Consider the following 16,881-nt stretch of genomic DNA (forward strand, 5'->3'; position numbering starts at 1 on the left):
GAGCAGCATGTCTTCTGCGCAGCCTCCCACAAAGACAGCACTGCCGAGGGAAGTCGTGAAATGGCTGCAGAGCCTCGACTTGTCTTTTTACCCCAAGAATGTGCGCAGGTAACGGAAACAACAACAACCACACAATCATCAACTGAGCTGGACTCACGGTACATTTCCAATCAGCACCGCTAAAGAATGATTTGCACGATTAAATAAAAAACATTTTAACATGTTAAAACAAAGATTGTAAAGCGACGCTACCAGATTTAATGCGGTTTTAACAAAAAAAAAAAAGCTATGTGGCTTGACTTGACCGAATATCAGTCCTTAGCGGTGGGTGATTGCTGAATTAGATCTAAAAAAAACTCTCTATCTCGGGAATATTAACCTTAAAACAAGCAGGTGAACACTTCTCCACAGCAGCGGGGGAAATGAACCAACTACGTTTACTCAAGTGATGCACTTTAGTTCAATTTTGAGGTACTTTACTTGATTATTTCTATTTTGATTCAATTCAATTTTATTTATAGTGCCAAATCATAACAAAAGTTATCTCAGGACACTTTACAGAGTAGGTATAGACCACACTCTATGACTTATTTATGATTTACACAGACCCAACAATTCCCCCGTAGAGTACGGTGGCAATGAAAACCTTCCCTATAACAGGCAGGAACAGACAGACCCAGCTTTGTGGAGGACAGACATCTGTCTGCACCGGATAGGAGGAAGAAAAGGAGAGAGAAAGAGAGAGAAGACGCACAGATGGACAGAGAGAGACAAAGACAGACACAAAGACAGACAGACAGACAGTCCCAGAGATGCAAGAAACTACAAAAATAGCACTAACTATGATAATATCACAGTAATCTGAGTAAGACTTGTTATATGTTATGGCGGTTAATACAGCAGAATAGTAGAAACAAGCACAGCTAAGGTTAGAAATTATAATAGTAGCAGGAAGCGTCATGCAGGGCCACGGCAGCAGGCACCACCACGATCAGCAGAGACCTGCGAGACGACGGAGCACAAACAACTCCGGGGAAGAAGTTGAATTAGTAACATGCATTAATGAGACATGAATGATACAGACAGAGAGGAGAGAAGCTCAGAGTATCAGGAACAGGATCCTTCATACTTCCACTCCACTACATTTCAGAGGAATTTTATACTCCACTACATTTATTTGGTAACTAGTTATTAGTTCCTAATACAAAATATGATCAACAAATGCAATAACATATTGTTATAGATTAAACTACACAGCAGCAGCCTACAGTATATAAAGTGAATAAAATAGTCCCTATACCAGCTGCAACATTAAAGTGATATTTACAAAGATATCAATAATTATGATCGAATATTCTCAAATGAGCCATTCTACATTTGACTTTTTGTACTTTTACTTGACATTTTGAATGCTTTTTCTTGTAACAGAGAATTTCTACAGTGTGATATTCCTACTTTTACTTGAGAGAAACCTCTGAGTACTTCTTCCACCACTGCTCCATAGTTAGTATGATTGAGTGGGACTGCCATATAACGGCAATTCGAACTACAACCTGTCTGAGGAGTCTCCTTTTTACAATAGTGTGCTGTTGCACCATACAACGTAAAGATATAGAATATATAACAGATGTAAATTGAAATATGAACTGAATAATTTAGGATCACAAACCGATCAGGGAGAAAACGTCAGAGCTTTCCAATGCTGCTGCAAAATGTTCAAAGTGAATTTCACTGTAAACTCTTCTGTCTCTTCTACCAACTTTTTTATTTCCAGAGACTTTTCCAATGGTTACCTCGTGGCAGAGATATTGTCTCGTTATTACCCCCGAGACTTTCCATTCCACTGTTATGACAAAGGGACATCACTTTCTGCCAAACAGAGGAACTGGAGCCAAATAGAGAGGGTAAGAGGAGGAGGACATCTAAAAAATATAATGAGCAGGGAAGAAATGTCTCTTCAGTTCAAATGGCATTTGGTTTTTGCTTTGTTTTTCCCTTTAAAGATGTAGATTACCGAAAAATGACTCTACTTTGTGATATATAGCTCAATTTACCAGCACATATCCTTAAATGCAAAATGTTAAAAAATTACCTATAGTGAAAACCCACTTTGATGTTTTCTTTACCTGCATGCACTTGAGAAATCTGAAACAGGAAGTTCATATTCTTAGTCACATCATTACTGCGTTTTTCCCAGTCTCTACAGAAGCAGAATCTGCATTTGATGAAAGAGGTCATTGATGGAGCCACCCACTGTAAACCAGGAGCCGCCGAACTGTTGGTGCAGGAGATGTATACAATTTTAACGAACCGGAGGTGGGGCTGGGCGATATGGACTAAAAATAATATTGCGATATTTTTATGCTATATACATGATACCGTAAATCACAATATTTTGAAATACCCTGTACAGTGCTTCATAATTTCTCAATTCAACCCAAATGATAACACCACCATGATGATTCTAGTAGCCCCTGGAACATATTTCTGGATTACTGTTTACATTCATCAGTGGTTGATAAATGTGTGTGAATGTGTAGTTATATGCCTATTTGTTTCAAGATCATCACACACACTCGCCCGGGAGGAAAGCGTTCTGGACGGGCGGGGGAGTGTGTATATCAGTCAGGACATCTCTGGCAGCTTAAAATAATTACATGACAATATACTGTATACTCGATATTAGCGGTATAGTGATTTAATACAGCATCAAAGAACAAGCCGCGAAAAATTTAGTATATTCTACATATCACCCACCCCTAACTGGAGGTAAGTGTCGATAAGGAGTAACGCAGGAAAATGAGACTTTTTTGTATTAAATCATCACCTCCTTTCTTGCTGTAGATGTATATAGCATCCCGGAAGTTAGAAGAATTAATTGTCCTATATTGTCTTGCATCATTTTTACAAATTAGTTTGATATTGAGACATTATAGATTTGTCTGTAATGCACTCAGGCTATTCGCTCACAAGTTTCCCAGTGTTGGGAAATAACTGTGAATTGACAACTGCTGAATCGTTCAGCTAATGTACCTGTCAGGAATGTGTAAGATGTAACTACATAAAGCTATACAATATAAGTATGACATTTGTGCAGCTGTCACATTCTCAGATTTCATGTAATACTAATGCTGCTGGAAAGGTCAAGGACATTGCTATTACAGCTGCTTAGTACTTCAACTTAAAACGAAAGAATGCTGACAGTGTAGAATGACTAAAGCTGGGTCATGAAGAAAAACCCATCAACACCCAACTAAGTGCACTTGAACCCAACTAAACCCAACTGAAGAGAATGAGTCAGTTAGTATACAGCTCATTTGCACAGTGTAAAAATGATATTCACAAAACATTAAACTATAACAACAGAATCCTATCCATTCTAATCTTAAAGTTTTTCTTCGCAGCATCAGAGATGTTCAGGGCTACGAGTCAGACTTCACTGACAGAGAATACCAGGAGCTTCTACCCACACTGGCCCGCTCCACGGCCTCACAGGCCATCAAGAACAACCTGAGGATAACAGAGATAATGGCTGAGCCTGATATCTGCACAAACCAGAGGAAGGCAGAAGTCATCCTACACAGGCACCTGGAGCACAAAGCTGCAGAGAGGGCTTCTAACTCTGGTGAGTCAACAGAGGTGATAATGGGCTCTGTGTATGGGCAAAAGTAGGGTGCCATTATAACTTTCTCTGAATCTTTTTTTCCTTTGGACAACTTTGACAATTGCTCTGGTTCTGTGACAGGACGTTTAAAAGTGAAGCCCAATGTGAGTCGGCTGGCAGCCAAAGGTATTGTGCCATCCAGCCATGGTGATGAGTGCCTTGCTTCACCTGGAGACACTACATCAAGTAAGTGTTGTGTCTTATATTCTCTCCCAACAATAATCAGGAGAAGATATTGATTCTGCAAATGGGCTCAAATGCTCATTTGGATGCGGCAGATTCTAATGTTTTTGGCAATTATCGTGACAATTTTGTTTTGAGACAGAGAAATGTCTAACCCCCCCCATTTCCCAATTTCTGCTTTTTTTTAGATGTGTGCTCCCCGTCATCATGGAGTGGAGCTGCTGTTCCCTTTAAGGAGATAAAGGTGCACCAGCCTGTCAGACGCTACCTGGTTAACTATTAAAAGGACGGTATTGATATGTCATATTGTAATTTCACAATTATTCAAAGCATAGCCTATTGTAATATTATGCCTCACAGGTATTTACTAGAGTATCATTTGGTTTGAAAGACAACACAAGTCACTTTTTTCCCTGAATTGCCCCCCGGGGACAAATAAAGTTTTTTGAATTGAATTGAACTGTTTGTTATGGCTTTTGTAATTGTCTAGTGCCTCTACCATGTTTGGGCTATATATGTTTGTACCAGTAGGTGGCAGCATTGAGTCATGAGCAGAGCTCTCAGCAATGTTTTTTAGACTAAACTCCACTGCTGCAGGTGTAACATCGACAAAAAGAGAGTGTATCAGTGTATGCAGCAAAAAATGACCAGCCTTGCTGTTCATCGAGTACTTAAATGCTATTCCAGAGTTCCTTCACCCATTAATGAACATCAACATAATCTTCTTTTTTTTTTTTACCATCACTGAGGCGACAGAAAGAATGCTGATTAAGAAAAAGGTTTACCAAATTATAAATCAGCCACCTACTAAATGCTGGCAAGATGATGCTATTAACTTCACTGTCTGCAACACTTTAGGTTACTTCTAACTGATATTGGTTTGCTAGAGTTTGGGGAATAACAAGTCACTGACGTGGAAATAAAACCTTTTTAGTCTAATTTTTCATTTAAACATTCATTTTCCAAATTTTCGACACATTGATTGAATACATTCAGCGCACACTGTATATGGACTGGAGTGTTTATATTTTAGGAATACTGAATGATGAATCACTGGCCTTGACTTTCAAAACGTGTTGATGACTGAAGGCTAAAACTCTTTTTCTGTGAATGTCAATGAAACTTTGCCCATGGTAACACAAATGTGCTGACACGTCTTGTGCCATCTAAAGTAGCAGAAGAAGCCAACTGTTTTGGGGTTTTTTTTGGATGACTATCAGAATACTTTACATACGATCCTCAGTGTTAATGGCACCATATGTTGTGCCCTCTCATTAGATCACCTCAGGACCGTGTCAGGTCACCTTATCTGTGTCTACACAAATGCTGCAGAAATTTCTGCCCTGGAGGACACATTTTGATGTTTGCAGTTATTTAGTCATCGCAAACCAGTTTACAGGAGAAATTCTGCTCGTGGTGGTTGATGATTTTTTTCCAAACAACAGGTTCTTACAACTTTATAAATGCAAGATGCATTTATCTTTTAGCACTTCTAGTTCCAAGCAAAAAAATGTATTGCTTTAAACTTCTTTTGTTTTCTCAAAATGCAATAAAATGAGGATAAACAAACATATACATCACCTGTGTTAAAGTTACTATAAACAACTGCAGGTTTATTTAGTTTTCTAGATCTGTGTTTCTTCCCGTGGTTCAGTGGCCCGTCAGAATAAACAGACTTATCTGATAGTGTGACTCTGTCAATAATGGTTTGCTTTATGGTGACTGCTTGTGCTACATTAAACACTGTGTACTTAGCTGTAATTGGATGTGTATAAATATGCATACAATTGTGTATGTATATACAAATTTACAATGCATAGTCTTACGTGACTGACAGGGGGAAAAACATTTCCTCTAATAAGCTGCTTTAACAACACTTGAATTTAACTGAATCACGTGATGGACTACATTGACTTTTCCTTTTAAGTGTATCGTTTCTAACCAATTGCATCCCCCCTGAAACACAAGTACACATCCATGATAACAAAACCGATATGTTCTCAAGGGTGTGCTTATTTTTACATACTTCACGGAGAACATGATATAGCTTTTTCTGGTGATAAAGCCATTTAGAATCACATCGAGACTGAGATCACTCTGTTGGCCCCAAATCTCCAGGCACTCATGGATGCTCAGTGTACAGTACAATTGAGCTGTGAAGCCAGTGAAAAACGGATGACAGGAAGATAAGTGTTCCTGGCTGACTGCCGGGCTTCTTATGTGGTCCAAGAGCCTGGGCTTTCAATAGAGATATAGGACTATGGTGTAATTATATGATCTCCACAGCCTCAGCAGACTATTAGCCAGAGATGACCATGAGATTTATTTCTTTAATAGCAATACACCAGAATTTGACTGAACTGTTGTGAAGGAGAGCATCATTTAGGTCAGCTGCAAATCCAAATAATTACAACAGGTTACGCTAAAATTGTACAAGACGTTGAAACGTGGAGTGGATATCTGCCATTTGAACAAATCCACCAGCCTCTAATATATCTCATGGTCTCTTTGAAAGGAGCCCAACCTTTTTCCACGGTAGTCAATGGCTGGTAAAGCTTCTTTCCCTGCCTCCCTCAGTGGAGCTGTAAAACCTGACCTCCTTAATCTTTCAGTGTCTTTTGATTTCCCTCAGCTTGACTGGGCGTGAACACACATCAGCACTTAAGACTAAGAGCGCTGTCGCCTGTTGATTTCTGTAGGTGCTGGGAAATGAGCATCGGAATTTAGATTTTCAGTGATGAGCCTCACATTTGGCTGCATTGGTTTGTACTAAAATAAAATTTAGATTCTCTGAGGTCAGCAGCATGTAATGCCATATAAATGCAAAATAACAAATGTACAGTATGTTACAGAATAGCCAGGGTCCTGATAGATTCTTTTTATAATGCACAATAAATGACTCTAAACACCACGCTTTACAAAAAAAGCACTGGCCAGGGTTACAGGGTGATTTTATTATAGGGTGTTTATATTTATTCTGCAGCCACACACCTCTTCTGCTGAACAATAACTAGGTCCTGGTTGCTATGGCAACTAGCAAGCCCATACTGGAGAGCAACCAGGAGACATTAATAAGCTTACTGTGAGCTTCTTTGGCTCCTTCTGTTGGTCATGAGCACAGGCAGAGGCTGGAGGATTCCAAGCTGCACACGCATACATACATAGAAATATGCAAGGACATTCACTCAAGACGAAAAAATGCGCTTCGTGTACATTTGTGATGAAAATAAGAGATGCCAGACAACTTATGTTAGAAACCGAGTATGCCTAAAATGCCCTCGGAAAGCGTTTCACCATCTGCCGGTTTTTCCTATCGGCATCATGGTACTCACAGTGTGAAGGAAGCTCTAGCGGCAGAGGCGAGGGGATGCAGCAGGGGGAGGGGGGCCAGCGCCTTGTTGGAAGCACAGACAGAAACACGACTAGCTAGAGGGGGGGGTATTGTGAGTCTGTGTAAGCTCAGGATTCCCCTTGGAAAAAAAGACCTCCCCCATTCCCCCACAGCAAATCTCCCACCCACATTAACAAAGCCACAGTAAGCTAGTGTGTGGCCATGTTATCCAGGCCAAGGGTGGGGCAATGTATGTTGTATGCGTCCGTATGTTTCCATGCACACAAATGTGTGAAAAGTCATGTGCATATCAGATTCTCATATCTGTGTACAGCCATTCAATATCCACTAATGAACTGCTATTTATTAATATACATATTTCCAATTTTGTTACGAGGCATTAGTCACCAACAAGCTGCTGGGCCCTGTTGTTGTTGATTTACAGCTTCCCAGGAGAATAAACGTAATTAGGTTTTAATTTTTTTTTTTTTTTTTTTTGTGTGCCATATGCAAACTATTCCACTTGAACAATTAAAACTATTCATTAGGTTTGAACACAATGCAGCCTTCACTGGGAGACTTCAATCAATTATTAATTACAGTTAAGTTTTTAAAATCATATGCATTACTACTCATTAAAGAGCAATGCTGAAAATTAAAGACTTAATGTGTAAAATACATTTAGATCAGAAATGTTCAATCAAAACTGAAAAACATTAACAAGACAGCAGATCAGGCCTGCAATTAAGTTTCTATTGCTTAATTAATTAACTTAAAAATGAACAGCTTCAGTAGGCGCAACACATTTCATCAACCTTACTTTATCAGGTTACTAAGCATATAGTGGAACTTAAATATCTACTAAGCACATAGTGGAACTTAAATATCTACTAAGCACATAGTGGAACTTAAATATCTACTAAGCACATAGTGGAACTTAAATATCTACTAAGCACATAGTGGAACTTAAATATCTACTAAGCACATAGTGGAACTTAAATATCTACTAAGCATATAGTGGAACTTAAATATCTACTAAGCACATAGTGGAACTTAAATATCTACTAAGCACATAGTGGAACTTAAATATCTACTAAGCATATAGTGGAACTTAAATATCGTCTAAGCATATAGTGGAACTTAAATATCTACTAAGCACATAGTGGAACTTAAATATCTACTAAGCACATAGTGGAACTTAAATATCTACTAAGCATATAGTGGAACTTAAATATCTACTAAGCATATAGTGGAACTTAAATATCTAGGTAAAGGGAAAGCAAGAGACCACATCCCCTTTACATGCTTGAAAAGTGCACCAATCCCCTCAAGAAGAGCAAACCTGCTGGACTCACAATAGAGGCCAATGGCAACAGGAAGGTACGTAAAAGTATGAATACTACATAGGACAAAGGCAAAATGTAGTAAAACGGGTAAAACGCAAGTGAACAAAATTTCTTGCATACTGCCCAGCATTTACTCTTTTCGCTTACTTTTAACTCCAAACACTGACTCACTCAACAACACGCAGTAGATCTTGTGAATTGATCTAGTTGGTCAAATTCTGCGGATAACAATATACTGAAATAAGCAAGCAGGACCTTTTGTAAAGTATACTTCAACCTGTATTCATATCACGTCAATTTCAAGTTTATTCACACTCTGGAGTGTTGACTTGTAGTTTAATTTATCTGAATGATATTTAAATTTGTGTAGGACCAAATTATAATCACCAAATTTAACCGAAAACCGCAAGAAACAACAAACTACAGGAAATTAATACATAGAAGATACAACGTTAAGTGGGCACAGTATATGGAGACTGATGTTGACTGGTATCTAACACTTCATTTATACAAGCAAAGTGGGTTTCATGCTCTTTACTGAAATAAACAGCAAAGACCAGTGAGGCAGAGAAGTCAATAGATCTTGGCTAACTTTACAGCAACTGGAAACATTTGCTTTGATCCAAATTCTGTCTGATAAAAATATCTGTTCAAGTGTCTATCCAACTCTGTTGCCTACACCATGGACTGTATAAAAGAATGAGCATAGCCCATAGCCACTGTCACCCATTGGTTTGTTGACTACCGTTTTGAAGGCTCAAGTTAGTCATTTTTGCTCTCGCCAACCTACTTTTTTGGAGTCAGAAGTGACCACATTTGGACAAGGGTGGAGGGTGGAGCTGAGAAGATACAAGCGGAGGATAAGATTGAGAAACCAGAGGACATCGCAGAGGTAGCGACTTGTCAATCACAAGCTAAAGCGTGCTGTGCTTTATCGTTTATTTACTCTAAATGGGACCATAATTCGCAAAATGAACATCATGCTGTACTAAAGAACACTTGAAACTAGATTTTGAGATTAGACACTCATGAGGAAAATGTTGAGACAATAAATCCAGTGAGAAGGACGTTTTATCTTAGACTTCTATGCATTAGGACTTCTTTTTGAAATCCAATGGAGTCACTCTCTACTTGCCATTAGAATGTAGTTTAAGGCACTTCCACATCGGCTTCACATTTAAGGCCCAGAGGATGCCGCTTTCTTACAGCCTGTTTTGCATTCAGTTTTCCAATTACACAACTTAAAGTGATTATTCCCTATGAGCTGACCAAAGAAATCAGGGGCACAGGCTTCAGGGTGCAAACGTTTGTTGACCAGAGGTCTTTCATCCTGTTACAGTGTGGTACAACATGGATGCATTAAGCACTCACTCACTCATCTTCAACCGCTTGTCCATATCAGGGTTGCGGGGGGGCTGGAGCCGATCCCAGCTGACATTTGGCGTGAGGCGGGGTACACCCTGGGCAGGACGCCAGTCTATCGCAGGGCACATAGAGACAGAGACAGATTCACACCTATGGGCAGTCTAGAGTCATCAATCAACCTAACACCTGCATGACATTGGACTGTGGGAGGAAACCAGAGAGAACCCAAGCAGACACGGGGAGAACATGCAAACTCCACACAGAAGGGCCCCAGCTGGGATTTGAACCGGAACCCTCTTGCTGTGAGTGCTTACCACCACACCACTGTGCCGCCATATGCATTAAGCAGCTAAACATTAATAAAGCATAACATTTTAACATCAATAAATCATTACAATAATTTTGCATAATTGCATTTGCATAATTAGCATTAGACGATGGTGCAGTTCCTTTAGAAGGCCTAAGAAAAAAGATGTTCGAATTCCTTTTGTTAGACCAGATAGACTACAGGCCAGGTTCCTGAACCAGTAAAGCTATAGATTGCTATCATCCATTAGTAATTTGACAATTAGGGTCTGATAGGTCAAACCATCAGTCTTGGAAGTAATTTCCACCTGTCCAAATTGGTCGATCTATGCACCAATTCATCCCTGTATTATTTACAATGTATTGAAGTCAATGTGTTTACTTATCACTCAGACCTCTTTACTGGCCTCTATCTTGACTGCTTTTCACTCATCTGCTGCAGCAGAAGCTCAATTTACCCACAGGGATCATTAAAGTTTCATCTAATCCACCTGTCTGATTATCCATCCATACACCCATCTGTCCGTATTTCAAGTCATGTCAGATTCTATTCATACGTCACATGTCATCCCACGGCAGCTTAATGATCTTCCAATTACGGTATTCCTCTGTTCCTCCCATTCCTCTATCGGCCCCTCAGTTTGCCAATACATCCACAGCCCCTTTTGAATTCACCAAACAATCAATCAACTTTCCATCCACTTGTCAAATGGCTAGTGAATATTCAGATTTTACCAGCCACTTAATAAATTACCGTTGGTTTTTGGCTGGTGAGTAAAGCAAATGTACTAGTTACTTGCATATTTAACAAGCATTTGGCAGATAACTTGTGCCAATTTTGTGCCCTGCCCATTTTTATATAATATAGAATTTAACAGTGTGTTTTAAGGCAATTGGCTGATGATCAAATGCTTTGAGAATTAGGAAAAGTAAGTGCACTGGCTGCCTAAAGACAATGAGCTGTAAAACCTCAAGCCAGAGTGGGCCACATAATCCTTGAGTTTGAATCTTAAAATCACAAAAAGTGGGCAACAACTTGCTTATGCAGTGTCTTCCTACACATATAGTATGCTTACATGATAAGAATCCAATGACACCTCCTTGGTGATCGTATAATTGAATCTGTATGACTAATAAGATTAGGAGGATCCCATTTCGAAATCAGATGCCCCCCTTATTTAAGGAGAAGTTGAGTAAATGCAGTAGAGTCACTGCCGTGGGGGCGACGGGCTTAACCATTCTGTCTGAGAAACAGGGGTGTTTAGGGTGGGCCCCACGATTAATGGTGACCTGTTCTCGTGAACACCCCTGTCTTAACATGAAACGGTCAGGTCTAGATTTACTGCTGAGTCTCTATTATAATGGTGCGTTCAGTGTTTTAATTCTACATTTTTCATACACCTGCCTTTTCAGCTGCATACCCCCCATCAAACATGCGCTTTCCCGCCTACCATTGAGACCACCCTCTGCTTCATCAACCCCCTCCCCTCCTCCTCCTTCTCCACCAGGGACCAAGGAGGTTTTCAGCACTTGCCACGGCAGTTCGCAATGGACAGCACCACAAAGACTCAGTGATCCTTCGCATCACCCGGACGCTTGACAGAAACCACAGCTGACAGGCAATCTCAGCGTTCAGTAGGGACGTCTAGAGAAAGTGGAAAAGTGAGACTGAAGGAAAGAAAGCGGAAGTGCTTTGTGGACTATCCCTTAAAAATAAATAAGGTTTTGAATCTGCCCAAACAGGCATTTTCTTTTAAATAGCTGTTGTTGCTCTAAAAACAGAATCACGACAATGGAAGAGGACATGGATGAGGGGCAGACCCAAAAAGGTAAGAAAGTATTTATGTGCACGTCTGGGGAGATTTCCTTAAGTAAATCGGACATGGGTGTTTTGTCAGTGTGCCATAGGTGCCTCTGCAAACAAATGCACGCATATTAGCCTTTCCTTTTATAAATAGGAGAGCAGCTGTTTGTGGTAATTCCTTTGTCTATTGAGTGTCAGCACTTGCTGAAGAGTGCACGTCTCTATGTGCTGTTTGGGCAGTCAGAGGGGTGTGAACCGCTTCAGCGAGGGATGGACTGTCTTTGTTTGCTTGATAAGACTTTCATGCTTGTCGTGATGGCTGAGAGGGAAACACCAAGAGTGAATAACCGACCCAAGCTTCTACACTCATTAATCCATCAGCTTTCAGGTTCTGTCCTTTGTGTCCAAATACCCAGAGGTTGTATCTTGCAGCAGTGTTTTGCGACATTCAGTGTGGATTTGATGCGGGAGTTTCTTTCGTTCAAGGGGGGCAGTGTTTTCTTTGAGCAAAATAGAATTGCTATTTATACTTCACACACCCCCCCAATACCACCTTTACTCTGCATGAATAATTTAGTGAATGGTGGAGAGCCACAAAAGCCAGAGAGGGAGAGTATACTTTTGTTGACGAGTGGACTGCAACATTTTGAACAGATGTTTTTTCCAAAGCAATCCTGAAATGACACATGAACAGAGATGGACAGGATGCTGCCATGTACTGTATTGTAGAACACACCTTTGTCTCTGCCTCCCTTGTCTCACTCCCTCTTAGATTTACTTCATGTGACAGACATGGCTACATATGTTTGTGTTTTTCTTCCCTCCCACCTCTCCTCCCTGCAACCTGCTGCTCCTCAAAGGCACACACATGAGCTGAAACAGTTGCCATGACAGTGTCCAAGTGCAGTCGCTATACTCTCTTCATCCACCCCTGCTGATGACATTTCAGTAACACAAGAATAGTTCACAATGTCTGAGAGGGTGAGAGGAAGGGAAAGAGGTACAGAAGAGTCAAACTGACAAATTTAGTAGAGGATACATCAAGAGATTGAGAGAGTGCCTGGACAAGTGAGAGTGGGTTGGGAGCATCTTCAATAGAGAAAGAATGATTGAATCCTGCTGATTAAAGGGACCGACAATATTGCTGCAAGACCATTAATGAGGGCGCTGTTTCCATGACAATTTGTAATGTTTGGTATATGCATTGCCAACCTTACAGAATTTGATCCAATACTTCTTGGTCGCCATTACCAGGTGTGTACTCAGGCATTCCTGTTTAGAAAGCAAAATAGTGTATGTCAGCTTTGGCATCTATCACAAATGTTCACCCAACTGAAAGATGCAGTCATGCAAGCTGTGCATGCATTTCTGTTTGCCATGTATGTCATTGGAGCCAAGCTCAGGTTTGTAAAGAGTTAGTGTACACTCTACTGCAAGCTCTGTTAGCCTTAATTTGGCTCACTGGCAAACCTTTTATACAAAACATCTAAAAGATTGTAAAACATGTAAGCTTAGGGCTATGGATTGAGTTTGTTGTGAAGCGCAGTCAGCAAACCCTATTTTTTTTTTGCAGATGATGTCATTGTTTTTCTGTCTCTTGATAAACTTTTGTCTGATGGTAAGAAAGGATGTCTTTGAGATTAAAACTCAAGCCAGGAAAAGAGGTTCAGATGTATAAGAAACATTTCAACAAACCCTGTATATGCTGTTTATGGTTGACATGTGCTGTGTAATACTGCTGTAAACATTCCCACGATTTAAAAACAGTTTGTGCAAAAGTAAATGGCTAACCTGTTACCTCAGAAGCTGACATTCAGTCTGGCCCAGTAGCCTAACAAATCGATGCAGCCATCAGAGTGGCATGCCTTCATGGTTCACAAGTCACCACAAACACAAGGACATTTTTAATTAGGCATACATTACTTAGATTATCTGCTTCCAACTTTTTCTTTATACATTTTCAGAAGTTTATTCCCTGAGCATAGAGACAATGCAAGCCTTCAGAGATTATCGCATAACAGATGCTATTTCCTGACTGACGAAGTGTATGATATGCCTAAAGAAACATCTGGAGAGTGAAAGTTGAATCAATTCAAAGTTTGATTAAAAGCTAAAAGCTAATGCTTCACTATAGTAGATGTCATGGTGAGATGCATAATCCATTGTTAGCCCTGGAGTTCCCTAAATAATACGATTATCTAACTTGACTTAGAGAATATGAAAGAATATAAAAACAAAAAATACTGTGGAAAAGTAAAGAAAAATAAAGATTCGTAAAAATCTATTTCTGAATTCATCTTGCGAGATTTGGCTGGATTTGGAAGGTTGTTTATCTTTTTCCCTAAGGGTGAAAAATGAGTTCTATCAGGAGATTTAAAGATAGGTCCCCATGTTTTTCCAGGCTACAATAGGACCCTGACACGTCAGGAGGTAAACTGGTTAATAAAGCATGACACAATGTTAGAACAAGGTAGCAGGGCTCACTGGTCACCTAACCATATGGGTCTCAAAAACTGTCAGATCCTTTCCTGGTTACTGAAGACAACAGATGATTGAAATGATTGCTCAGATGAAGCGTGATGAACATTAAATCCACCCTGTCTGGTTTCATTCCATGTCACTTTGATTTCACGCTTATCATTCTGTAAATATCCGTAGTCATTTGTAAGAGTCATCGCTCATTCTCAGGAGATGTTGAACCCCAGCTCTATGATCGCTAAATGTATGATTATAAACGAGTAAAGGGAAATCGAACAAAAAAAATACATTGTCAGGGGCAGCACAGAAAAGACTGTTGCTGTGATGCTGGCCAAAAGCAAGCTACAGATCACCATAGATCAAGTCAGAGGTCGGGCACTCAAGACATTCAAGGGAACATGGCTCACAGCAAAAGTTCTCTAAAACACAAAGCACTATAACAAGATTTCCATTCAGCATGACAGTTAAAAGCTCATGAATGTCACGCAACATTTTCTTTTACCTGTAAGAGGACTGCTCTGTATCGACTTTTATAGGGGCTTTTATTGCAGACTGTGCACTACACTGGAGATCCGAATTGAAGAACGAGTTATTAATACTTAATTTATTATGAAATACTGTTATTTTTTACAGTTCAGAATTTGATAGAATATCAGCTGTGGCTAAACCACTGCTGTACTAGCATGTTCTTAAATAACCAAGGCGCTTACACAAAAACCTTTATTTTGTGAAAAAAAACAACAATGAGCTAAATTAGAGAACACTCTCATATACCTCCCAGTTATTGGTGTTAATCTGGCACCTGGTGACAATCTACCTAATTGTTGGACACACCCTATTTATCTGGCAGCTCTCCTGGTTACTCTGCAGGACACAGATTAATTTAAGTTCCTCAAAAAGGCCGGTCGTCCATGTAAAACAAGTGCACAAGAGGACAGGATTATGCAAAGACTCTCAATGAGAAATCGGTTCAACACTGCAGCTGGAGTTGCTCATCAGTTCAGTCCTGAACAGAATAAAGGTTTTTGTTGAAGTGCCTTGGCTATTTAAAAGAAGAACATGCTAGTACAGCAGTGCTATAGCCACAGCTGTTATTCTATCGAATTCAGGACAATAAAAAATAACAATATTTCATAATTAATCAATTATTAATCATTTGTTCTCTAATTTTGTCTCCAGTGTAAATTTACAATCTATCAGAACTGCATGCCACTGTTTAAAAGAGAATTAAATATGCACTTAATACAATGCACTTAACTCAAATAAACTGCAAAATAAATAAATAAATAAATACTTCCACCACAGAAAAGGTGTAGGTGTCATTGGGTGCACTCACAAAACGCTAATGCCCTTCTGTCTTTGGCTTCTGAGGCTGCAAATCTCAGATTATGAGTCAGATCCACCAGGTGGGCACTGCTCACTTCAGTTGCTAGCCAAATGTCGCAGTGCACACTATGTACCACAGGGGCCCATCAGCAACAGGAAGCAGACAAACACCCTACAGTTGAAAAAGCAGCTTTCACTAATATGAACAAAGAGCTTAAATGATTGGAGGTTTTTGCAAGTTAGCATGAATGGGTAAATTATTAAGAATAACCCAAAACATTGTGGAGATGGTTCACACTGGTGTTATCAGTTGTCGGCGAATGGAAAAACTGAGAAAGGCACACCTGTTAACATTTCCTGAGCCAAGAGTCGACTCTGCAAGGCACCATGTGTCCTTCTGTTTGATCAAGCTACTAACCTGCCAAGATGTTACATGATTAGCTCATTGATAGCTTTTTTTTAATTGTCAATCTACATAAAACTAAGCAGAATTAGTCAAATAACATGGCATGAACATAGCAGACACAATGCACATAAGGCTGAAGTTGAGTTATGCTGTGAATTTTTAAAGGTCTCAAGCACTCTGCAATAAAATCTCCTATTGTAAAATGTAAAATCTGCATATAGTCGGCACGGTGAATTCAGAAGAGGCTGCCTTGAATATAAGTGTTGTGCTTAGACTGATAATCGGTTGGTGCAATTGATTCTTTATTAAACATGCTACATTTATAGAGTTTATAATTGATTCTTTTGGAGATATTATCCATTTGTTAATTCATTATTGAACTTCTAAGTAGTAGCATTTCCAAGAGCTTTTCTTGTTTAATGGGTTCCATCTTGCTTTAAAGAGTTGCTAACCCTGAAGAATTAAATTTGCACAGACTTCAATTTTACAAAAGCGTTACCACTCTGACATAATAGCTTTATCTCACAGCGCAGTATCATTGCTATGGTCATGCTACAGTACATAACCCTGCTCCTTCCCCATCCCTCCCTCCCTCCCCCTCTCACTCATTGTTCTGAATCCCAACCTGCCCGGGCCCAGAAGTAGTCGAGGGAGTTCCACCAATTGTTCTTT

General features: G+C 39.7%; 2 protein-coding genes across 2 annotated transcripts in view; both read left to right on the forward strand.

The window, feature by feature from the left end:
• Nucleotides 1–11,770, forward strand: spata4 (spermatogenesis associated 4; the record flags this gene model as incomplete). The annotated part of the gene is made up of 7 exons (XM_083914930.1): nt 1–108; nt 1,775–1,904; nt 2,198–2,316; nt 3,405–3,625; nt 3,746–3,850; nt 4,036–4,118; nt 11,609–11,770. Exons 1-7 carry the CDS (start codon nt 8–10, stop codon nt 11,768–11,770), a joined length of 921 nt encoding a protein of 306 aa, XP_083771056.1. The 5' UTR covers nt 1–7.
• gpm6aa (glycoprotein M6Aa) overlaps nt 11,771–16,881 on the forward strand; it is a 19,503-nt gene continuing 14,392 nt past the window's right edge. Inside the window, exon 1 of the mRNA XM_083915682.1 lies at nt 11,771–12,024. Coding sequence (XP_083771808.1) covers nt 11,988–12,024 — 37 coding nt within the window. The 5' untranslated portion in view covers nt 11,771–11,987. The remainder of the gene's footprint in view (nt 12,025–16,881) is intronic.

Source organism: Echiichthys vipera (genome assembly GCF_963691815.1).
Source record: "Echiichthys vipera genome assembly, chromosome: 6".
Lineage (NCBI taxonomy): Eukaryota > Metazoa > Chordata > Actinopteri > Perciformes > Trachinidae > Echiichthys > Echiichthys vipera.